The 24,745-nt window shown below is 40.1% G+C and overlaps 1 protein-coding gene across 1 annotated transcript in view; it reads left to right on the top strand.

Annotated features, from left to right (window-relative positions):
* Nucleotides 1–24,745, top strand: part of ADCY8 (adenylate cyclase 8) — a 131,891-nt gene that overhangs the window by 5,785 nt on the left and 101,361 nt on the right. Inside the window, exon 2 of the mRNA XM_086609564.1 lies at nt 24,156–24,305. Within this exon, the coding sequence (XP_086465690.1) occupies nt 24,156–24,305 (150 nt within the window). The remainder of the gene's footprint in view (nt 1–24,155; nt 24,306–24,745) is intronic.

Here is a 24,745-nt window from a genome sequence, read left to right as displayed (position 1 = left end):
TGCCTTCAGAGAGTTCCTTCAAAATGGAGGAATTCAGGCAGAAACATGAATGAAACCTGCTTTTATTAGTGAGTTTCAGCCTACAACAGTTAGTGCACTTGTTCTCAGTGAAAGTTGCTCTGCTAGATTTGATGTGACATTTTTTTCTGCTGTCAGGACAATTCTGAGTTGTTTTTAAGGTTTTGTTTATTGCTTGCTTGTTGTTTCTTATGGCCTAGAAAGAGGCATATGCTCTAAAATAGGAGTATCTAGTGCAAAATAATCACACACCATTCAGCAGATCATGCTGAAATGGTCCTTATTAGCCTGTACAGAAGACTGAAGGAGATAAACATCTCCAGTCCATCTTCTTACTGCACTTCTCAACCCCACCAATGATGTGATTTAAACAGGAAAGAGAAGAGGGCAGAACTAGAACTGTTTAATGGATTCTTCTCTTTCCAGAGGGCAGATAAGATGGGGAGAGGAAGGACTCCTTCTTCCATTTTCCTGATTTCCAGAATATCTGGCTAAGCACAAGAAAAAACAGAGTGTTTCACGTAAAAGGTGCAATTTGGTAAACAGAAAGGAATTAAGCTTTTAAAGTGATGCTTCGGCTGATGGAAGCTTGAAACCTGAAAATCCTTACTCGGCTCCTGCCTGGCACCCCATCCCTGCAGGCACCTTGTTAACATCACATTTCTTTAAGTGCAGTCTTCTTGCACTTTACTGCACTTCTGGTTCTGAGCATCCTGTGAAGTGCCTCAATGGCTCAATGTTAAAGTTACCATGCAGCCTAGCCAGAATCCAAACACTGTTCTGGTGGGAACAGGTTTTGCGGTTGTACTACACACAAAGTGCCTGTCTGATGTCAAAGCCAAACAAGACGTGGATTGTATTCTTCCTCTGTGTAACAAGGGTGGTGACGAACAAGTGTAGGATGTGGCAGACTGAGGTTTAAATCTCTTTTTTTCCCAGAGGGGATTGAAATCCACCTCTCTTACCTCACCAGAAAGTTTCCAAAGCAAACCTTTCCCCATTCCTAGCACAGCTGTTCTTCTGGGAAGATAAAAGGTTAAGATTCAGTGGGCCAAAACAAGAAAGAAAGAACAATCCTGACTCTAACCAACTGATTAAGAAACTCCTCTGTGGTGGTGTCCTTGCTGAACATTTTAGTGCTTTATGTAACGCTATTAGATCATTCCCTCAAGCACATGTCCCAACCAGCAGACTGTACAGTTTGGTCCCCGCTCTCTGACCCGGTGAATCTTGAATCTCTTTTTCAGTGTAGTGCAGCTTCACCAGAGAATTTATCTCCCTCCTTATCTGCTGCCCTTCTAGCTCCTCAAAAGCAAGCCCAACCTTCAAGGAGGGCATTTCATTTCCTAGGGAGGTAGGAGAAACTGAATGACGGGTGAGCCTCTAGTCATTCAGCTGCTGTATGGAAGATACAGCTATTTTAAAAGACAATGGTAGTCCCTGTTCAGCGTTTGAACAAAAAGATATAAACAATGCCCTTGGAAGTGGAGGGGAAGGGGCTTGGGGCTGAGAAGCCCAAATGTAGGGGGAAAACTTCACAGTAAGTCCCTATTTCCTGGGGAAAAATGAGGTTTAAGACATACTCCCTGCCTTTCATAGTTCCCTCCTAGTTAGCTCTCTCCCCATTCATCACACTGATTATTTTATATTCAATCAGGGACATTAGATTCTTTCTGCACATTGTATGAGGACCTGTAAGGGCATGGTGGCATTCAACATAGGTTTCTGGCTTAAACTCTGGTAGTCGTATGCCCGCAAATGAGGTGCACAAGGACCTTGCTTTGTGGCTTCTGAGCCTTTTTTTCTTTATCTAACCCTTCCTTCAGCAACAAACTGTTTCACTTGCTCTGTTCTCGGTGCAGTGCAGCTTGCACCCATCTCCAGTGCAGAAGGGCTTGTGGAGTTGCAATCTGGCCCAAGGAGGGAGATGAATGCAAATTGCTGAGTTAGTGGTGCAGTGAATCTTGAGCATTTTGGTACCAGCCTCACTTGTTTAAACCAGGGATAAAAGAGACCTGGCTGGTCAAAAGGGATCAAGCACAAAAAGTACTGGGTACTTAGAATTACTTGGAACTAAGGATTTGACTAAGGGATCTTACTAGGGCCTGACTGGCTCAGAGAATCTCAAGAGCTTGATTTAGAGACCTGATTTAAAGTCCATAGAGTGTAATACAAAGAATCCCACAGGCATTTTAGGCAAACTGAGAAGATCACTTCTCAGGATCCTCTTTAGGGAAAGCATTGCTCTGAATCCATATTTTTTCTGAAAGAAAACATAAACATGGACATCCAGCTCCTCCAGGGATCTCTCAAAGTAAGCTCTGTCACCCTTATCTTTCCAAACACCCAGCTCTGCAAACAGAGATACCACTGTGGAGCTGCCTAATCTAGAACGAAAAATATCAGGGAATATACACAGGGAGAGCTGCAAAGCCAGGCAGTCATTGGCTGACAGAGTAATATGTCATCATGTGAGTTTTCTTTATTAGCAACTATTTTAAGAATTGCTGCTCTTTCATTTGCCAGCTTCTTCTGCTGCAAGGTTTCACACAGTTAGCCCTAGAGGAGAGACGAAGGCTGCTGAGTTCATTAATTAACCATTGCTGCAGTCTGAGAAACAACTGAAGCATATCGGTGTTAAAAAAAAAAAAAAGCAAAATTAACCCAAGCCATTTTTTTTTTTTCCACAACCCCAACTGTAGTTCTCTCTAACAGTCTGATGTTGGTGTTATGATTTTATATGATGCTTTTAGTTTTAATCTTGAGAACAGTTGCTCCCGTATTTGAACAAGTTTAATGATTTAATTCTTTTACCTACTCAATTTGCTTGTTCAATTTTGATTTAATCATTACTTTATAGTTTTGGATTTGCCTATATCTTCCCTTTCCTTTGTTTTGACAGCACAATCCCTTAAAAATAAAATGCAGAAATTCCTCTTTACTGAAATTAATGGAAGTATTCAACAGTGGCAGAATCCTAATTAGGTAAATAAATTTATTTCTTTGGAGGGATCTGATCTCCAGGCACTTTATTATTTCTCCTTTGTTTAAGCTCTGCTGCTTTGTTTACCTGGGAACTACTCAGGGATGGAGCTATCTATTCTGTGCTGCTTGCTTTAGGTCTACCACTGCAGAAACCTCATCCATCAATCCAGAGGTCACAATGCAAATAAGAAATAATAATAACCAGGAAAATTAAACAGCACAGAAGAACTACATGATATTATACAGTATACCAGGTGTATAATATCATAGTATAACTCTGGAGTATATATCCAGTATAACTCTGGAGTAAGGATCTTAGGTAAAGAAATTACTTAGATCTCATGGCAGTTATTCAAATAACTGTACAAGATCTAGATATACACATTGTTTTATCCTATGATTTTATCATATGTGAAAATACCTCTAATGCTTATTAGTATTAATAGCCTTCATAAGCATACTAGAGTTATAACTGACATAGAAATCATCCCACACATGCTCAGTATGGATCCAATTTAATGTGCCAGATATGCACATTCTTTTAGATGAAGAAGTGATATTCACCACAGACTTCAGCTATGGACTGGGACTGGGAATCATTTCATCACTAAATTTATTGTTGGCCTGTGCTGACCCACACACATCATTTTATGTTTCTGTGCTTCATTTGATTTGAAAATTTGCCTCAGTTGCTGTAATGTGACTAATACATTCAATTGCTTTGAGATTTTTGCACAAAACATGCCCGTCACCTTCTACAATGCATTGAAAGAGAAATATTGCATTGACTTCTGTCAGCCACACTTTTTTTGTTATAAAATGAACACATTGAATGTAGTGGGAATGTTTGCATATAAATTTACTCTTTTTTAAAAGACCTGATTCTACATGATTCTCTTAAGGGCTTGAAGGAATGTCCCATGAGGAGCAACTAAGGACTCTGGGTTTGTCTAGTTTGGAGAAAAGGAGGCTGAGGGACTACCTCATTGCTCTCTATAGCTTCCTGAGGAGGGGATGGAGAGAGGGAGGTGCTCTTCTCCCTGTTGTCCAGCAACAAGATGCATGGGAATGATTTAAATCTGTGCCATGGGAGGTTCAGATGACATTAGGAAGCATTTCTTTACCAAGAGGAGAGACAAACACTGGAACAGGCTTCCTGTGAGTGGTGATTGATGCCCCATACTTGTCAGGGTTTAAGAAGTGTTTAGACAATCTCCTCAACAATATGCTTTAACTTTTGATCAGCTCTGAATTGGTCAGGCAGTTGGACTAGATGATGGTTGTAGGTCCCTTCCAAGTAAACCTATTCTATTCTTTTCTACTCTAGTCTATCCTATTCTATTCTACTTCAGCCTGACAATCAGTGACTCCAAGATCCCTTTACATTAATCCATCTGTGCTGAGGGAACTTTAAAGTAGATACCATACAGTTTATATAAGGCTGTGATCTCATTGCTGGGCTACAGAGCCAGCCTCCTCCTCAGCTAGCCTCTTTGTGATCCCGTGCTTCTTGCTTTCACATCTGTCGAGTGGACCAGTTTTAATGAAAGGAATTGAGAAGATTCTCACCTTGATTAATTTGTTGCTTTAGTAGGTCTATTTCCTGGGATTGTGATCCATAGATTCAAACTGCCTCATTCAGAACTGAGGGAAAACCAGGATCCAAGTCCTGATCCTTGTGTAAATGCTGTAAGCTGTTTGGCAGGAAAAAATTCCCTCCCTCCTTGACTCTGAGTGAAACTGGTTGAAGATTGTGCATCTCAGGTTGAGCTCTGTGCTGCCCAAAGTGTCACGCAAAGTTAGGATACATTTCAGGATTCAGGGATTCAGTCCACCCCTCTCTTCAAAGGCTATATTAATCCCTCTCAAACAGAGTGCCTGCATCTAACACATGAGGTGGGAAAAGCAGGTCTATGGTGACTCCTGAACGACACGTAGGAATTGCAGAGGGAGGAACAGTGCCTGGGACTGTTCTGGCTATTTAACAGCACAGGCGATTGTGTTCCAAAGACGTTCCTCGATGCTGTTTAGTGCACTGCAGGGATGCGACCACCCTGCCTGCCTGCCCTCCTCTGAACTGCTCTCTGCTCCCTCTGAGCGGGAGGTGTATACTTGGTTTGCCTGATAAAGGTGCTAAGCACATGTAGTAGCCTATGCTTGAAGCATTAAGGGATCAGTGTGTCTCAAATGGATGGAGAGATTTATAGCAGATTCCTCCAAGATCTGGAGGTCCTTGAGAATAGCCAGTGAAAATTGTTCTTTGAGACTTAGGCAGAACTTTAAATCGCATGAATCTTGCCCAAGGACGTTACAGTAAAATTTTGTTTGACGTTTCCAGAACACAGCTAAATGCCACTCTGACTGATGCGGTGATAATTCCCATGTTCTCCCCAGTCCCTGGAGTAATAGCAGCTTGTTGACAATAATGGGAAGAGAAGAAGAATTTATTATATGTATTTCATTTGTGCTAATGTAATTGCTTTTGTCTGCTATGCTTCATTAGCCATCTGAGAGGCTACAAGAAATGGTAGAGGAACCAAGAATGGAAGAAGTGCTACAATTTTCTATGTGATGGCACAGGATGATAGGGCCCCCAATAATCTTCTCATAATCTTAACAGCTCTTCATGTTTAGAAATGATTTTTCCAAAGACTTATCACTTCCTTTCCTGTAAAAATGTACTTGTGTCTACTTGTTCTTAAGGGACAGTTATGTACATTATCTGATGACAGCCACTCTTCTTTGCTATTCCTTCATAATAGAATATCTAATGTAAGCATCCAGTTACTCCAAATCCCATCAACAAGCAACATGATGAAATTTAAAAGCTTTAAAAAGGGGCTCTCAGAGGTAATGTGATTTTGGAGAAAAAATGTAAAAGAATCCATCTTAACCTTATGCCAATTATTTTAAAATCAAGAAAAGAACTCTTATGTTTAAAGATGGGTATAAATTTAAGTTATTTGATGGCCTGAGGCCATGAAAGTTAGTACAAAGATTTTTAAGGTACCTGTTCTTTCCTCTTCAAGCAGATAACAAAGCTTTTGCTGGCCAGATTGCTTTTCATCACCATAGAACATGCTAACTTCGTTAGTGGATTTACAAATAGTCTATCCAAGTGTCATTTATTAAAGAACTCTTCTGAGATGTGTAAGAAGGAGAGTATTTGAGACCACCTCTGGTTTTCTTCGGCAACACAATACTTCTGTAATTACATTTGACATAGTTGATTTTTTAAAATCCAAAATTTCTAAAGGTTAAAACCACTTTATATATTTACACTTATTTGTATTAGATATAAATACTCAGCAAAGGCAATGCTGTGGAATTTCATGCTTTATTCTTTTTTTTGTAACTTGCTTTCAAGTTAAGTAATTACATTTGCAATTCAAAATAATATTTACTATGTTTCTAACATTTGTGTGTATCTAAAGACAGTTTATAGGTGCAATTTAAAAATGGGAAATACACACGCCATTAATTAAGAGACATTTTTTCTAATTACTATCATTAAAAACTCAAACTATAATCTAGAAATCAAACTGTCTTCTGGCTAACAGCAATATGGATTCAGCAGTTGCAGCTTTGCAAAGAACATGGAAGGTGTTTAGTCAGACCTTAGTGGCCTTCACCATATAATGACAATTGAAGGAATCTCAGACAAAAATAAAAAAAAAGAAAATTCTGGAGCATCAAACAAATAAAGAACTGATTAAAAATCCGAGTGATAAACATACCAACCTTGTATGAGCCCTGTGGTCTACAAAACGAGGAAGGATAGCTGGTCATAGCAATTATTGCCTGGATAGTCATCTGGCCTTAAGCCCATTTATCAATGTGATCTAGGGACTTAAAAGTACAGAGAGGTAGCAAGTGAGATTTTCAATACTCCACAAGCTAAGAGACTCCTTAAATCAGTTAAGGTTATAAGAGTATCTCATGGGACTCCTAAAGTCTCACTAGCTCCTGCCAAACTCTATTGAGTTACGTAATCTTATACAGTGCAAATGATACAAAACTGGGAGGAGCGGCTGATACACTAGATGAGTGAGCTACCATTCAGAGAGACCTCGGTGGGCTGGAGAAATGGGCTGACAGGAACATCATGGAGTTCAACAGAAGGGAAACATAAAAGTCCTGCACCTGGGGAGGAATAACCCCATGCACCAGTATGGACTGGCAGCTGCCCAGCTGGAAAATAGGTCTGCAGAGAAGGCCTTGGGGATTCTGGTGGACACCAAATTGACCATGAACCAGCAATGTGAAGGCCAATGGCTTCCTGGGCTGAATTAGGCAGTACATTCCCAGCGAGTTGAGGAAGGTGATTCTCCTCCTCTGCTCTGCCGTAGTGAAACACATCTTGACTGCTGTGCCCAGTGCTGGGCTACCCAGTGCAGGAGAGACATGGGCATACTGGAGTGAGTCCAGAGAAGAGCTATGAAGGGCCAACTGACAAATGAGGAAAGGCTGAGAGAGCCAGGATTGTTCAGCCTGGAGATGAGAAGGTTCAGAGCGTGTGTGTATGTGGGTAATCTGATTAATATGTATAAATACGTTACTGGAGGTAGTAAAGCAGATAGAGTCAAACTCTTTTCAGTGATGCCCAGTGACAGGATGAGAGTCACTGGGTGCAAACTGAAACACAGGAGGTTCCACTTAAACATAAAAATACCTCTTTTACCATAAGGGTGATGGAATACTGTGACAGGTTGCCAGAGATTATGTGGAGTCATCACCCTTGGAAATATTCAAAATCTGACTGGACAAGACCCCAAGCAACTTGCTTTAGGTGTTCCTGCTTTGAGGAAGGAGGTTTGACTACACAGTCTCCAAGAAGTCCCTTCCAAACTCATTCTGTGATTCTGTGAGAACAGTACAGGTGTTGTTTCAAGTAGACAGATCTGAAAATCTACTGAGCATCTGGAGGGCAGAACTAACATTTCTGAATCCAGCCTGAAGCAAACACACAGCCAGCGCAGGGCACAGCTCCTGTGATCGTGGTGTGAGACTTGGCTTAATATATGTGCTGTGCTTTCTGCACTCACTTCAGTCCATTCCAGCCTTCAGTCCTGCTGTGGGATTTCACTGCAGGCCTGTATCATAGAATCATAGAATCACTTAGGTTGGAAAACACCCTTAAGATCATCGAATCCGACTGTAAACCTAGCACTACCAAGTCCACCACATGCCATCTCCTGACCTGGCACATCACTTCCTCAGGAGTGTTGTTCTATGGGTTTAACACCATCATACGATCCAAAGCTCAAAGCAACATCCTTGCTTTCCCCATGCCCATCTGGTGACATCAAGAGCACAAGCTTATAGCAAACATCAGGCACATGCACACTCCATGCTTCTTTTGGGGAACGATTCTGTCTTCACCCATTAGATCTCTGTGGTATGTGCAATATTACAGGTAGGAGAGTTTGAAGAATATCAGCAATACATATCCTTTCTTTCCATTAGAAAAGACATCCTCCACCAGTAGCAACCATTCAGTTTCTGATAGTCAGATTGCTACATAAGCGTTAGGAATATATCTGTGTGTGAGCTGTGGTCTCCCTATGGCTTTCTCAGCAGTTTTAGTCGTCAAAGAAAGCTAGAGGCAGGTTTACTCTTAGGCAGTCTACCAATGCTGGGACAATATTTTGAGTAATTGACACTATCCTTCTTTTAAAAGGCCAGAAACTAACCTTCTCTCAGCAAAGCACTGATGATCCTTAAACATGCTGTTTTCAGTTGCAGTGGATCCCACTCATTTTTGCTGCTTCTGTAGGACAGAGGATAGAGAAGAGGAAGCTGAAGGGACACTGTTATAGCCTTCAAATATGGAAGGAGTTGCTGCAGAGAGGAAGAATTCAATTGCACTTCTTTTCATCTATAGCTATCAAGAGGTGATGAACTTAAGTTATTATAAGGAATATTTACATTAGATAGTAGGAGAAACGTTGTAGCAATAATCCAATAACAATAACTTAAATAACCTCATTTTGCTTAGGAGGCTTTACCCTGAGGTATGATTAAGCAGTTTAGAGATGCATTTTTTTAGGAGTGATATAGATAATATTTGAGACCTGTAGCATGGGTTAAACGACTTGTCAAGGTCTTCTCGTGCTCTACTTTCTATAATTAAATGATACTGGCTCCTAATTCTGGCTATGATGCAAAGTGTTCTCAACCCCAGTTTCCAAAGAAGCAACCCATTTTGTACTTCTAATGATTGCTACACTGAGGCTGATGAATTAGTCTGAACTAGCTTCATTTACGTAGCCTGAAATGCCACAGCTTCAAGGATTTATATCTCTGGTTTTTAAGCACATGTTGGATCAATCATTAGCCGATAATGTTGCTGATGGTGTAAGAAAATGACAGAATCTAATCTTCTCTTCCAAGGTTAACAACTGGTGAAAGGACTGTAGTGTCAATAAAGTCCTGTTGAAGGCAAAGAAACAGCAAAGAGTGAATCTGCTGAATACAGAGGTGCCATTTTTACACGGTGAAAAATATTTTTCACGTCATCATCAGCTCATTTTAATTGACCTTTAATCGTCCTTGTCTTATGTCATAAACCTGTTCTAATTTGTTTTATTTTTATATAAATTTAAAAAATAGATAAATATATTCAGAGGATCATCATTACTGTAGCTTCTGTTCATTATATACATTCGTGGCGTATATGTTGGTTAATTACAAAGTATAAGTATTTTCCTGGTTGCTCCTACTCTAAGCAAAGTGTATAAGTATCCATGTACATTAAATATATGAATATTGTCTCCAAAATCTTTGGGACTACTGATGACTTTAGAACTATTCTTAGATATATGGTACACCTGAAAATGATGGAAACAATATAAGCATACACTGCCATAAGTAAATATAGAGATTAGTTTGTACTTGCTGAGTAGCTGGAGCATTGTTAAGAGGTGGAAGAGTCCTTGCTCTTCTTTTTTTTTATATCCATCCTACACACTGGGAAGCCTCACGGGATAGTTCATCTCTTGCAAAGTTTCTCCATGTGTAACGCCCACAATGGGTCCATTAGACCTGAGGCTGCTTTCTGCTGCTGAAGTAGCGTTACACTTTTCCTAGGGCTGAGCATCCCACCCTGCCAGAAAACAGGGAATTGGGCTTTTACTTTTGAACAGACACAAAATGTTCCCTTCCTTCTCCAATAAAGAAAAAGGCCTTAGCAGAACACGATTGTAATTCAGGGAACAGGGTGGCTAATGTTCTCTTCAAGGGCAATAAACTCTGACCTTGCCAGGATATTTTAATCTCGTTTTTCATGTTGTGAAGAGCAATTCAGTCTTTCAGCAAAATGCCTTTATTTCCAGACTACAAAATCAGCATTAGCAGCTCGGAGCAACTATAGAGAAACCTTTCATAAAAGATTTTTAGACAGCCATTTCCGCTCCCGTCGGATACAGGAATCTCTTTGTAATAATGAATATTTTGCAAATTTATGCTGGGGTTTCTATTCAGAGTAGAGGATGATATAAAACACATGTGTGGAATACAGGTGTTCTTGTTCTTCTTAGTGAAAGTAGAGTGGTAGGTAGAGGTGGGTCGTCCTGGGGTTTTTTAATCTTTATCATCAATTTGAAGATAGGCACACTGACAGTTTATGGATTAGGACACATTTTTCCAGAATGCTTGGATGATCGGTCCAAATTCAGTGGTACTGCTGCATTCCTGCAAGCCCTGGACAGGGCTAGCTCCTGAACTACCACCTCTCACAACTGCAAGTCCTGCAGATCAGCAATGTCTACTTTTGGGATTCAGTAAAGAGTTTTTATTGAACACTGAGGTCAGCAGGAGCCATCATCAATCAGAGGAGGGATTTTGCAACTCTGAGTGGCAATGACTCTTCCATTTCAGTTTCCAGTTGAACTCAGTGGAAACCAGGAGCCGAAAGTTACTATATGCTGCCCAAATACTGCAAGTGTCTTCTGAATATTAAATATCTCTAGGTAGCCACATTTTCCCTTCTGGGTGCCACCCGCGTTGTACCAGTCTAAGGCAGGCATTGGCACACTGATAAGGCTGAGCTGCCCAGAGATGCAGTAGTTGTACCTCTTTGCTACTAACTAGAGAAAGAGAAAAAAATATGAGGGTTGTTTTTTTTATATATATAATCTGTCATGAACTGAAAGTTTTAAAACAGACACATACACACACTTTTCGGTTTTCATGACAGAGATTTTTAAAAATAGCCCTTCATAAAACTTTTCTAGTTCTCCAAATTTGTTTTACCTGTCTCCAGACATCGTTCCCAAATTTATTTATTTCTTCATGTCATCTTGTGAGGTATTTAGTCTGACTGGTTCTTCTTTTTTATTAATATTTTTCTCCTTAAAAAAAATAAATTGACGTGACTTAGAAGTTTTCTCTTTTTTATAAACTCTGTGGAAGTAATACATAGGAACATATCAGAAGGCAAGAGAGAAGGCCAGAATGGGCGAAAAAGCCGTCAGAGCCAGTAGGCATATCTCCATCAAACAGAACAGGCTTTGGATCAAGCATTCAACACTAGAAAATGTCTCACTCTCTCATTAACTGTGTCCATTCTCCTTGAGCCCTTTCATAGATTTAACTATTAACGCTGTCTTGTTGCAAAAAATGTCAACCAATCAGGCAGCCCTGTTTCTAAAGCTAATTGTCTTCAGTTTTCTTTTTTGAGGCTCAGAAGTAATGTTCTCTCCACTGCCTGAAATTCCAGTAAGAAATCCACTTTGTCAGCTAATTCTTGACTTAAATTCTGGCATGTTTTTTGTGCCACGAAACACAACATTGTCAGCCTTGGTATTCATCCCCAGCATGTTCAAGGCCACACTCAATTTCTTTTCAAGCACTCATCTGCTGAGTGCTCCTACGAGAGCAATGTTTATGTATCATGACTGCTGCGACATTGATCTAAATAGTAGACACGTGACCTAAATTCTCACTAAGACCAAACACTGCTTTGCCAAAGCAAATTTCCCTTTGAAGCCAATGAGCTTCTGTGTGAGCGGGTTGAGACTGACCATGCTCCTGAGTGGGTGCCTTTAAAAAACCTGAACTGCAAAAATGTAGACAGCATTCATGATTGTGCATTGGATCAAACCCTGTATGAACTTCTACACAGCTATGCTGATGTAGAACATCTGGGGGGCTTCTCTTGTTAGTTTATGTCCATCAAGACTTAATATTCTCCAGCAGCTCTCACTGGTATCAGCAGGATTCATTATTCAACATCAGAGACAGCGGTTGTTTTGTCTTGTATCATTTATTTAATATTCCATGAACAGTCCAGTTTTTATTTCTCATGCTTACACAAGCAGCGAAAACAAAGGCATGGCTTGTATTTTCAGGCAAGGAGAACTCGTCCCATAGTAAACATCAGGGCTTCATGTTAATCCCATCCTTGTTTTACACCAGAATAAGCCAAAGCCTTCAAAGGAATTAGTCCTAGGTCACACCAGTGTCAATACAGGATGCATCCTGTGCTATACGTCTCCTCCGCTAGAGAAGTGGCAGAAGAAACCTAATCCTTCATTATTTGTCTGTGGCGTATGCTGCCAGCCAAAGGACTGAGTCAACTTTTTCTCACAGCACTCTCTGTACTTTTGATGTCAGTCTGACTTCTTCTAGCTCACCACACTGAAGCATTCACCATGACTAATAGCAAAACAACACCCACGGGTTTCACAAAGGAAAATGTTTGTCCTCGCCTAACTCTCTGAGATAAAGTTTTAATCCAGATGGTCTGGAATGCTGTAACCTCTCATGGCTTTTGTCCGGTACATTTCCATTTGTTCCCACGTCCCTTCCCTATTTTCTCTCCAGGATAGTTCCTAACTGAGAGTTGAAAAATTTGAGATAAAGCAGACTTAAAGAGAACAGTGAGCAACGTTAGATAGTTATCAAAGAAATTCGCACTTAACCTCGAGTGATTCATGTTTTCCACTGTGCCTGAGCTGTGTTCACATCAGCTTTGGAGGACAAAGGCTTCCGGGCCCTATTACCCCACCCCCAACCATCCTAAAGATTCCTTGCAGGTTCATCTATATCTTCGCAGACTCTCTATTTCCTGTGGTCTCCCAAGGTCATATCAGCACTGGTTCTCAGTGTGGTTAAGGATGCCTGAAATTCTGTGTACACTGAAGGCAGACCACAATCCACTAGCTTTATGCTATCCAAGATTTCTCCAAAGTAAGAGCAAGCCTCAGGTGCTATGATCTACTATGTTTACAGCCCAACGTTAGCATCACAGGTAGCTGAGAAAGGAAGTGTTTGGGGTTTTTGTTGACTTTTTTTTTAATGTTTTGCTAGGAAAGAACTCTAAAAATGGTATTGCTGAGTTCTGTCTTTTCTTGGTTTTCAGGGGATCATCATAGTCAACAACAACAGGAGATATTGAGGGAAAAAATAAACACAGTGAATATCAAATTTCTTTCATTGGGGTTTTCAGGTCACTTTTCCAAAAATAATGTAAAATGGAAGCAGAGCAGCCATAATGGGAAATTTGGAAATAGGAGATATTTTCCTTATTATTCCTGGGCTTGCAAACTTAGAGCCTGATCTGGGATCTTTAAGTCTACACTTGTCATCTCACACATCAATCAGTTGTAGATTCGGTAGGCGAACTCCGTCTCTAATGACACTTGTGCAAAATGATGTCCACTTGCAGGTGCAACTGTGGGAAAAATTTAGCCTTACCTTTGGCCTTTAGTTAAAAATTCTGATAATAAAGTGTAAAGAGCCTTTTTTCCCAACACTGTTTTATGTTGTTATTTTTTTTTGTTTTTTGGCAAATAGTTTAAAAAAAGAACAGCTGTGAGAGGTGGTTTATTTGCCAGCAGGTATAACTGATTAGCATAAACAGCTGATCAGCACAGCTTCCCATCAGAGTAGAAGCAGGATTTGAAGGACAAAGGTTGTTTGGAAAAGGACACTCAACACTATGATATCCCTCATCTATTTTTCATTACCACTATTTTCAGTCCTATTTCAGTTAAGCCAATTTACTTTTTTATAGGTATTAGTCTCACTCTCACCCAGACTGAAGTGGCTTTCATAAGACTGTCTTTATTTTTTGATAAAGAGTCCAAGAGTAATTTAAGATCATTACATTTTCCTATTACTTCCTTTTTTCCATTGCAATACCGAAGAGGAAAAAATGATTTGCAAATTCTTGCTTCTTTCCTCCACCTATGACCACAGCTTGATAATTCAGAGAAAAACACACGTGACCTGGCCTGACACGGCTAAGAAGGAAAACGGAAAGCTTCTCTTGTGCAGTCTGTTGTTGTAACTCTGCAGAATGCACCAAAGCAGGGTCACCTGTACACAAATCACAATTGCCAGTTCCGTTAGGAAGAGACATGGAGTACGTACTGCAGGTAATTGCTGGGATATGCATACATTTGATCAGATGAAAACAGCAATGAAGTGTGTCAGGAAAGATGAACTGCTGTCAGCCCTACAAACATAATTATTGCTTGCTCAGTTTTGACATCCTACTTCGGATAAGAGCCATTATCTGGAGTAACAAAAAGAGCTGTGCAGAACACCACCCCAAACTCACTTAGCAGAAATGCAGACTATGTAATTCTGTTTTCCTTAAAATGTAGTTAAACTCTTTCCAATGCTGCAAAGCAACTTTGATGATTTTTTTTTTTTTTTACTATTATTACTAATCAGTTGTATAATCTATTAAGGGAAGTACTGGGAGTTCTTCTGCCTTGGCTATCTTGCATCGACTTAGACAGAACTATTGAGGTAATTTGGGGAAAATTTCCAAAAGTGAATTTTGCTTTAGAGGTCCTAGTTTTGTGGTGTTCAGGCTCACTCTAAAACTCAGTGATGCTTTCAGACATTTTCAGACTGAGTGTCAGCTGGAATTTTTTGTCACTGGAAAGTTATGTATGATGTCTGATGCCTGGTCCCCAAATACTGGTACATCTGAACTGGAAGTGAATTATTAACAATTCCGATATCCATGTATGTAATGCAAGGGGAAAAATTAGCATTTGGTAAGGGTTGGTTCAAAAAAATCCAGGAATTATTTTTTATTCTGAATATCAAGGATGTTATAAGTGTGCTTCTCCGTTTCAGATTAACATATTATAAATCTTTGTTTAGATTCTGTGACTTTTATTAGGAGTAATTTATTTCTCTAGTGGCTTTAAATGGAGTGTGGCTTCTATTGAACATTGAACATTACTTTGGTATTTGTTTTGAACAGTAAACGTGCAGCTTGCAGAGGAGATCGACTTTCACATACAAAAAATGTGGGGAAAATTTAAGTGTCAGACTGACCTTCATGAGTTTGAAATATGGAAGTGCAGAAAGAGAAACTCCACAGCTGCTTTACACTCCCTTCTGAGCAGTGAGTAGGGGAATACCATCACTTCAGAAGCTTCCTCATGTACTATGGTTGCCATGGGCTGCATCCAGCGTGCTTTTCTGCTGTGCAGGCATTTGTGCTGTGCCTTGTTTTCTGCTGGTTTTAGTGTGTTGTTACAGGATCTACTCCTGGTTAGACAACACAGGTAATTTAAGGCAATTCTGTAGTACATGTACTATAGTTTCAAGGTTACATATATTTGGAGAAGAAAACAGAGATTCCTGTCTGAGCCTTTTACGTTTGCCTAAACACACCAAATGAGGTGAACTTTTTGGACAATAAAATAGTGACATCTGGAAGGTCTGGCTTTAGATTTCTCCTTGTAATTACCCTGCAATGCAGCTGTCTCAGAGTAGAGGCAGAAGGTGACCAACCAGCACACAGAAAACACTGAATAGAGAAGGTTATTTGTGTCAAAGGATATGATTGTCCATTCTAAATAGGAACATTTCAGGTATCCGCAATAGCATTCTGTGAGAAAAAAGATGACAAAAGAGTGCTGTGCTGCTGAGTAAACAGCAGACGTGATCACCAGATTTCATTGTGTAGTTCAGGGTTGGTTCCTAGATGAGGATCAGAGGTTTCAACAGAGTACCCTGTAGCCATGGAAAACTAAAAATTCAAGATCATTTATCTTCCTCTGTCCATTTGCCTGTATGCATGGGCTATGACCCTACTACTGACATTGTCTCAGACATGCTTAGTCACTAACATCTATAAAAAGAAAAGCATCAAAAAAGGTTATCCAAAGTCCCAGAATAGTTTTTTTTTTTTTTTTTAGTTAAGATTATGCCTTAATACTAAATTTTAGACAAACTCAAGGGGATTTAGAGGGGATGTGCTGAAAATTATTTATCATTTGGAGCTGCTTGTTGTCACTAGCAGGGCTATCATAGAATCACAGAATCGTAGAATGGTTTGGGTTAGAAAGGACTTTCAAGATCATCTAGTTCCAACCTCCCTGTCATGGGCAGGGACACCTTCCACTAGATCAGGTTGCTCAAAGCCTCATCCAACCTGGCCTTGAACACTTCCAGGGATGAGGCATCCACGGCTTCTCTGGGCAACCTGTTCCAGTGCCTCACCACCCTCATAGTATTCGTATACAGTATATATATAATTATGTACTTGCTTGACTGCCTCTGTGTATCACTTAAGTTATGTCAGCCCTTATGTCTCGATATGATATGATATGATATAATATGATATGATATGATATGATCTTCCTGAAAGATTTCTTGTACCACACCGTGTTGCAAACCTCTTGCCTTAGTTGATAGCTGACTTACCAAATTGTATGATTTGAGCTACCTATGAATAACTTAATCAGAAATTCCATTTTCTACATTTCTAATGGATTCAGTAAAAATAAGAGCAAGAAAGAAATAGCTATTTTTCTAACATCAAATTAAACTCTTGTTCTGAATATTTCTTAATTCTGTCCTGAACTAGAACAATTGATTTTATGTAAATATGTCATTGTTCAGAGGGAAAATGGTCTTTGTTTTCTAAATGATTAGCAGTTGCAGGAGCAATAGGCATGTTAGGGTATTCTGCAATAGGACGGAGAAAACAGTATCTGAGACCAGTTTCTCTCATTGAGGTTAAACTAATAATTCCTTGGGATACACCCTGTGTTTGGATAATGCCAACCTGCCTTGCAGGCTACAGATTTTATGTACATTAAAGGCCAGACTGTGTCCCTAAGTACATAGTAAAGTACTCCAATGCCTGCTCTGGAAGCAGCAAGACTAGCCTTCTTAAAAGATCTCAGCTCTCATAGAGGCATGAATAAGATCTGAGTTTTTGAAGGATCAGGCAATGTTCCCATGGGAGCTGTGCACAGCTGAGCCACACAACTGGGTTCTAAACACAAAATCAGGAGGTGACACTGATACAAATGGCTCCTTTCACATTTAGCAAAGCAGGAGTGGGTGAGGTAAAGCATTGCTCTTAACTGTTGTAGTCTGTGCTTGACTAAATTTACCATGAATAAAAAATATACCTTTCTCCATCCATGTCTTCTCAGGTGTATAGTGTATTCCTAACTTTCAGAAAAATATGTATATGTAGATCAAATAAAGGAGTTAGTGCTCACTTCAGCTGTGAGTAGGAGTTAAGCAGCTTTTGTACTTATGCATTGAACAATATAGAGGATGAGGGACAGATGAGCTTTCTGGAAAACCAAGGCAGCAGTTTGGGCACCTTTGTGGAACAGGTTGGTTTCTAATAAATGTTGATGAAGAAGCACCCACAATCGAAAACAAACAAAAAAACCTTCACCATGGCCATTGGCATTTAGCAGTTAGATCCAGAAGAAGTCAGGAGGAGTGAACCTGGGGAATAAAAAAACTCCTTACAAGGTGATTTAACAATAAGGCAGCAATGATTTCAGTTTAATGAGTTGGCAGCAGTGCCAACTATGAATGTTCATGTGCTTCCTCTCCCTATGGAGGCTGTGCTGTGAACTCAATCAGACAACTGCTCTAGCTAGGAAAATCACTGCCAATGCCAAATGCTTGAGGTTTTTTTTAAGTTGGCCAAGTTCCCTAATATAGTTCACAGTATGGTCCCACAAATAATTGATCTGGCACGACAAAGGGGAAGCTGTGCTGAGGGATCAAGGTGGGCAAGAGGCAGTACAGAGATACAGGTACTTACGAGTTTTGCTGCCAGGAGCTTTGATTCATAAAATCATGGTCTCAGCTGGAGATAGAGGCTTGCTGCAGCCCAGCAGGGAGAAAGTGGTAGAGTCTGTGCTGCCAGATGTTCCTAATCTATACTAAGTAAAGCATTTTGGTCTCAAATCCCACGCTTCCCATGAAACCCTCCGTTCATTCCTGGTGATCGGTTCCTACAAGAGCATAAGTTATTTTCCCTCAAAGTAATCTAAGGAAGGGAGTGATAGAGAAGGCAGAGAGGGCAAAGGGGTTTCTGAGGCATTTTAGTTACAAAAAACAACCTCGTGTTGAGCTGCTATTTTTAGTTAAACAACTAATGATGAATCAAAATGCTTCTCCAAACCTAATTAACCAATAATAATTACCATAGCAACCAGTTCTTTGTGCGGCACTTGCTGAAAACACTCTTAAAGAAGCACAACAGCTTTACTTTCCCAGTTTTCCCGAAACAGACAAGAACTACTCTAATCCGTTGTTGAAGCCAATCCAAAATTAGAAAGCAAAATAGGAAAAGAATTAAATAATTCCCCACAGGCTAATTTCAGGAATTAATGAAATTCCTACTCTTTAAGACTGATCTGCCTTGAGGATGTCCAACTGGAGATTAGATTGAAAACCATTTATTTACTTTTCAGATGTGTTTTGGAAAGATCAGCCCCAGCACGGCTTTATTTCTACGCAGCAGAACAAAATTACCTGCTGAAGAGGTTAACAGCAGGTTTATTTCTGCAGAGGACACTAGGGTTTCTTTCTGCAGTTGAGGTAGTAACACAGAAGTTCACTGTCCTCCTGGATTTCAGAATTGTTTCTAAACTTTTTCAGCTTTCTCTCTTCCACCTCCACTGTGCTTTCCATGTGAATGTATGCTAGCATTGGTTCAACTATTCATGATGAAGACTGTCTGTGACAGTTATTATCTTTTAGGGCTAGCTATCAATCAACCTATTTCCAATCTGTTGTGTTTGTTGAATTTCCTAAGGATGCACTATTCCTCAGGTTACTGGCTCTTTGGAAGAGCTGAACTCAATCACTACACACTCCATAAATGTCTATTACTGGCAGACCTTAGAAAGTACTGAATTTGGAGACTCTACAGATGGCCTTATGGCTTTGTATAATTGTCCCTGATGGATAATTGCACCTTTTCCAAGGGGAAACTTGTGGCAAGATTAAAACACACCTCAGTTATGGTTTTTGAAGTTTTAAAATTTCTGGCATTCGCAAACCCTACTCTAACTCCCTCCCAGTTGTTCGTATGCTCACAGGAATCTGTGTAAACTCCAAATCACGGCAAACTCGATTAGGTGCTCTTAATAGCAGAAGTGCCTACAAATCTCTGTTGTTATACTTAGCCCAGCTCTGCTCTCACTAACTCACCTGTATCCTTCTGAATTTCCTGTTTCCTGAGCTACATTCGGTTCTGTCTTCATAAGCTGCCTGCGGCTGTGGTTCACCTACCACTTTGCAGACAGACTTGAGAGCTACTTTGTTGTCTTTTCAATGAATTTTCTTTTTCCTTTTTTCTTACATTATTACACTGTACATATTTTGATCAATACTTCTTCCTGACCAGCTGTGTCCAGTGCCTTTTAATTGTTTCTTTGTCTGAGATCTGGTGGTTCTCAAATCCATGCAAAGTGTTATCTTGGTTTCAGCTGTCTTGGAAAAGCCCTTTTTATACAATGAGTGATAGATAAAAATGAAACTATTTGAATCAGTGTTTACTGATTACACTTAAACTTAGCTGTCTTGTCTGACCTGCATCCTCTCCTTTTCTTGCCTTTGTTTTTGGCATACAAATTTTTCAAAGGGCTCCAAGGTTCCTGTATAAAGGACACTTTATAAATATAAATTTATTTATAAAGTGATTTCTCTGGGAACTAAGCTCTTAATCATGTCCTATGAGAAACATGAGAAACAGAGTTTCAAAGTAAACATTTTAACAGCTGCTTCTAACTACCTGCATGATCTCATCAAGAAACTTTCTTTAGCTCTGTTCATCCTATTATGCAATTATGTGCAACTGCAGATTCAGTAGGGACAGTGCTCATCCCGTTACACAGATATTCCCAAGCAGCATGGTGATGGGTACCTTTTTGTTTGCATTTTTTAAATATTTGAGAAGCAGACCTCCCCAGAACCCTATTTAACATCAAAACATATCACTCATGGCTTTTCAAGTCACTTGCTGTCTCTGCTACAGTTGCTTCTTTGAGTGCTGTACAAGGTACTAATAGACTAAAGAGCTTATAAATGTTGTGAAAGATTTTCTTTTTTTCATGGTATACCTCAGATTTCCTACTGTGTGAGCATTGATCATCTTCAGGTCAGTCAAACAGATATGAAACTGTCTATGTCTTATAAAATCGGAGTCAGTCCTGGCTCGTGGCCCTGATAGGCGGTAGAAAATCCTGCTAAACTTCTGGAAATGGCCACAGTAAGCTGTAGGAAAAAGGAGAGGCAATGAAACACTCAAGTCTTACATGTCTTTTTTATTCTTTTATTAACAAGAGCCACAGATTAATATCCTTGCAAGGCATAGCACTTTACTCTTTAGATTGATTTCAATCAGGCTAATATGCGTAAGAAAAGCAGATTCTGCCTCTGAGTAAGTTGTTGTTTTACCTGTAACATGTTTTCCATAATTCCCTTTGTCCAAATGAAATTATGTGCTCATGAAATCTAATCGAAGGCCAAATTCTACTGCATTCACTCTAAGGAGATCTGCTGAAGTTGAGTGGCACTGGTCCTGAGTATTAGTGGAGACGGGTGACTGAACTGGGCTCATGAGGAGCTTGCAATTGAATTTGCAAGCAAATGAGAGCACCTGGCCACTGCTTTGACTGTTGAAATCCACATTTCAAATATTGTCAAAGGCTTTTCTTTTTTTCATCCTATAGCCTAGCTTTCTCAGTGTGTGAGCATTGATGATCTTCAAGTCAGTCAAAAAGCTATGAAATGTTGACTCCTCCAGCCACCCACAGCCAATTTCAGCTGTCCTGCTGAACATTGTAATTCTGACCTGGTCTTATCTCATGTCAGCTCATCATACGCTTCTTAGTAGCCCGCACCAGAACGGAGTTATCTCATGGGCTGAATTACTGCATTCTCTGTTTTATCTTGGAGCAAAGGTGGAAAGCATCTGGGGGAAGCTGCCTGGTCTGGGGCAACCTGTCTCCAGTGAAAGAGGATAAGGGAGATAACAGGGAAAAAGCAGTAAGCCCAGAGGCTGAATAGTGATAAATGCAGTGAGACGAAATAGTCTCAAATTCCTCCCTTTTAAAAAATAAAAGACTGAGAGGGGTAATGCTATAAGTCAGTAAAATCAGGAATAGTGAGAGCAAGATCAATTGAAAATTATTAGTTGCCATTTCTCATATTATAAGCATGATGCGGTGCTCAAAAAAATGCTAAGGCTGTGAATTAAAGCAAACAAAAGGAAATATTTTTATCGCAAAATGCCTAATTAAATTGTAAAAATCTCTGTCATTGAATGCCATAGGGGCCAAAGGTACTATTAACTTCAGAGAGGTATCAGAAAAAGTTAAGCAGGAGGATAGAGTCTGCCACCTCCAGCTTTGAGGTACTGTAAACCACAGGATCCTGGAAGCCAGGAAAATGCAAAGGTCATGCTAATCATGCCCTATTTCTCACAAGCTTTACCTAGATGTCTGTTACTGACAAAGGTTAAACAAAACTTCAGCTGGAGCCAGGATATGCCTTCTTATTTAATCATGGCATGCAAATTGTAAATGAACTCTCTGTACTATCATAGAACAATACTCCAGATTCAGAAATATGGGAACATACAAAGCTGAAGTTTCTGCCAGATGCATTTGGTTTGATATCAAATCTCACTTTCAAACCCACATGAATGAGAGGAGTGAGAGCTGCAGATCTGAGGCACAACATCACAAGGAGATCAGGGAGTTTTGTTAAATGTCTTATCTCTTCTTTCAGGACAAGCAACACTTTGATTTAAGGGAGACCGATTATCAGATAATACTACAAAAATGCAACCTCTGGCCCACAACATTCTGCAACCATAGATTGCTGGAGTGTTCGAGATTGTTTTATATCTCGTACTTGTATCTACTGTTTTATCCTTGTTCTCCCACTGGGGCACTCTATGTTGTCCGCTATCAGAGACAGGATCCAGAATGATGAACACTTGATCTCTCCTGGCATAGAATCATAGAATTATTTGGGTTGGAAGGGACCTTAAAGATCATCTAGTTCCAACCCCTCTGCCATGGGCAGAGAAATCCTTCCCCTACACCAGGTTGCTCAAAACCTCATCCAACCCGGAACACTTCCAGGAACACTTCCAGGGATGAGGCATCCACAACTTCTCTGGGTAACCTCTTCCAGTGCCTCACCACTCTCATAGTGAAGAATTTTTTCCTTAGATGTAATCTAAATCTGCCCTTTTTCAGTTTAAATCCATTGCCCCTTGTCCTATCACTACATGCCATTGCAAGAAGTCCTTCTATAGCTTTCTCGTAGGCCCGCTTCAGGTACTGGAAGGCTGCTAGAAGGTTTCCCCAGAGCCTTCTCTTCTCCAGGCCAAACAATCTGACTGTTCTGATGTTGTTATGATCCTGTAGGTATCACCCATAGCTTTATGGTCAATAACTGTCAGTTCTGCTGGTCAGGCAATGTGGCCACAGGGTAATGTACCCCTCTCCTGCTCCATGGCTAGTGTGCCACTGGGACAGAGGTGTGATCCCACAAGACAGGATGCACTCAAGTGGGACCTCATCACAACAGTGACTGTAACTGGAACACATTGGTAGGATGGGGAGCTGCAGTTTACAGACTTTCAGCTGGTTCACTGTGCCCTGATGGCTTCTCTAGTTAAGGTAGCAGTCAGAGCAGTTTGGCCCTACATGCTGCATTTCTGGAATTTTAATGACTTCTGGACTTATTTTTCACTCTTGACCCTGTCACAAATCAGAAAAAGGCAGGATGAAGTGGGAACTGGGAGGAGTTCACATGAATTTGACATGACATGACAATTCACATGAATTGAGGCTTTGAGAAACCTGATCTTGAGGCTTTGAGCAACCTGATCTAGTGGAAGATGTCCCTGCCCATGGCAAGGGTGGCAGGGAGGTTGGAACTAGATGATCTTTAAGATCCCTTCCAACTCAAACCGTTCTATGATTCTATGAATTTTCAACCTATAACAGGGATGAAGCGTTGGATAAAGCTGCTAAAAATGCAGGTCTGTGTTCTGTCTCTAGCGCATGCAAATATTATAAGCTGCTTTATTTCCCAAACAGTCCTTGCTTCAATGGCATTGATGTGCTCTGCCTTACAAACACACACAGCACAAAGAAATGTGTGTCGAAAAACAAATAAGCCACTGGAATGTACACTGCCCAGGGATTCACTCCCATTTGGCTCTTTTAAGCTCATATTGCAAAGGAAGAAGCTGTGACACATCTCCTACAAGGAAAAAGAGTGCAGCTCTTACGCAGGCCTCAGCAAAGAAAAGGTGTGTGTACACATCCAAGGGCTATGCAAGAATTTGGTTATCCTTTCAGCTTCCCCTGTGGAATAGTTCAGGATTCAGATTGTGCAAGCTTGTGCTTTGGCATCAGGTGAAAATGAATTTATTTAATTTGGTCAATAACAACAGAATAACTTATCACTGATAGCAATTCTTAGCTAACTGACACTGTTTTCCTTAGTATGGCTTTCCTCTTGAACTAAGCCATGAAACAAAGCACAAAGTTGCTTTTACAGAAGAGGCAGTGCAAAAACAAATTGTTAATTATGTTTGTAATTATTCCTGACTATAGCCCTGTGAGTCAGTTCTTGGAAACATGGTTTGTGGTTCAACTAGAGTTTAATGCCTACAAATACTGCATATTTCTTCCTCAAGGCAGAGAGAATTTACACGTTTGATGCCTCTAATTAAGATCCAAGAGATTCTTTTATGCAAACTTTCCTAACCATTTAGTTTTACAGCCTACCTGACTGCAGAACAGTTGTTTTCTCTCCCTCTGTCTCTCTTTCTCTAAGCATATGTTTTTGCTTCTCCTGTCTGATTCAATCCTATCTGTTGTTCATTGCAGATAGCGGCTCAGGCAGTGTTATTTATGTGTATGAACACTGCAGGAATCTTCATTAGCTACCTATCAGACAGAGCACAACGTCAAGCCTTCTTGGAGACCAGAAGATGTGTAGAAGCCAGACTGAGACTAGAGACAGAAAATCAGCGACAGGTATTGGAGAAACAATCCTATTTTTGTATTAACTGGAATTGATAATTGGACGAGACCAGGCTTTCGTAGCCTCGCTGACTCCAATGTGATGCCACCTGATTTGTCCAGGTTAAGTGAGTTTCATGCTGTTATTTTGCTGCTGTGTATCGATCTGATATGACATCTTAAAGATTTTTGCCAGGAAACAGGATGAATAGAGAATGGCTGTTCATTCTCCTTTCCCATGCAAGAAGAGGCCATCGAATGACACACCAACTGGCAGGTGCTTAAAAATGGTTCTTTACATAAGAGGGGTTAAGATGGGGAACTTCATGTTTCAGAGTGTTGTGAATACTAAAACTTGTATCAGTCAAATTAAAACTAAGCAAGTTCATGGAAGTGAACTCTATCTGAGCAGAGAAAATACCGAAACATTGCCTCTGGCTCTCAGATGAATTTTT

The sequence above is a fragment of the Tauraco erythrolophus genome, chromosome 3, assembly GCF_009769465.1.
Source record: "Tauraco erythrolophus isolate bTauEry1 chromosome 3, bTauEry1.pri, whole genome shotgun sequence".
NCBI lineage: Eukaryota > Metazoa > Chordata > Aves > Musophagiformes > Musophagidae > Tauraco > Tauraco erythrolophus.
Note: the sequence above shows the minus strand (reverse complement) of the source record. Positions and strands in the feature narration are given on the sequence as shown.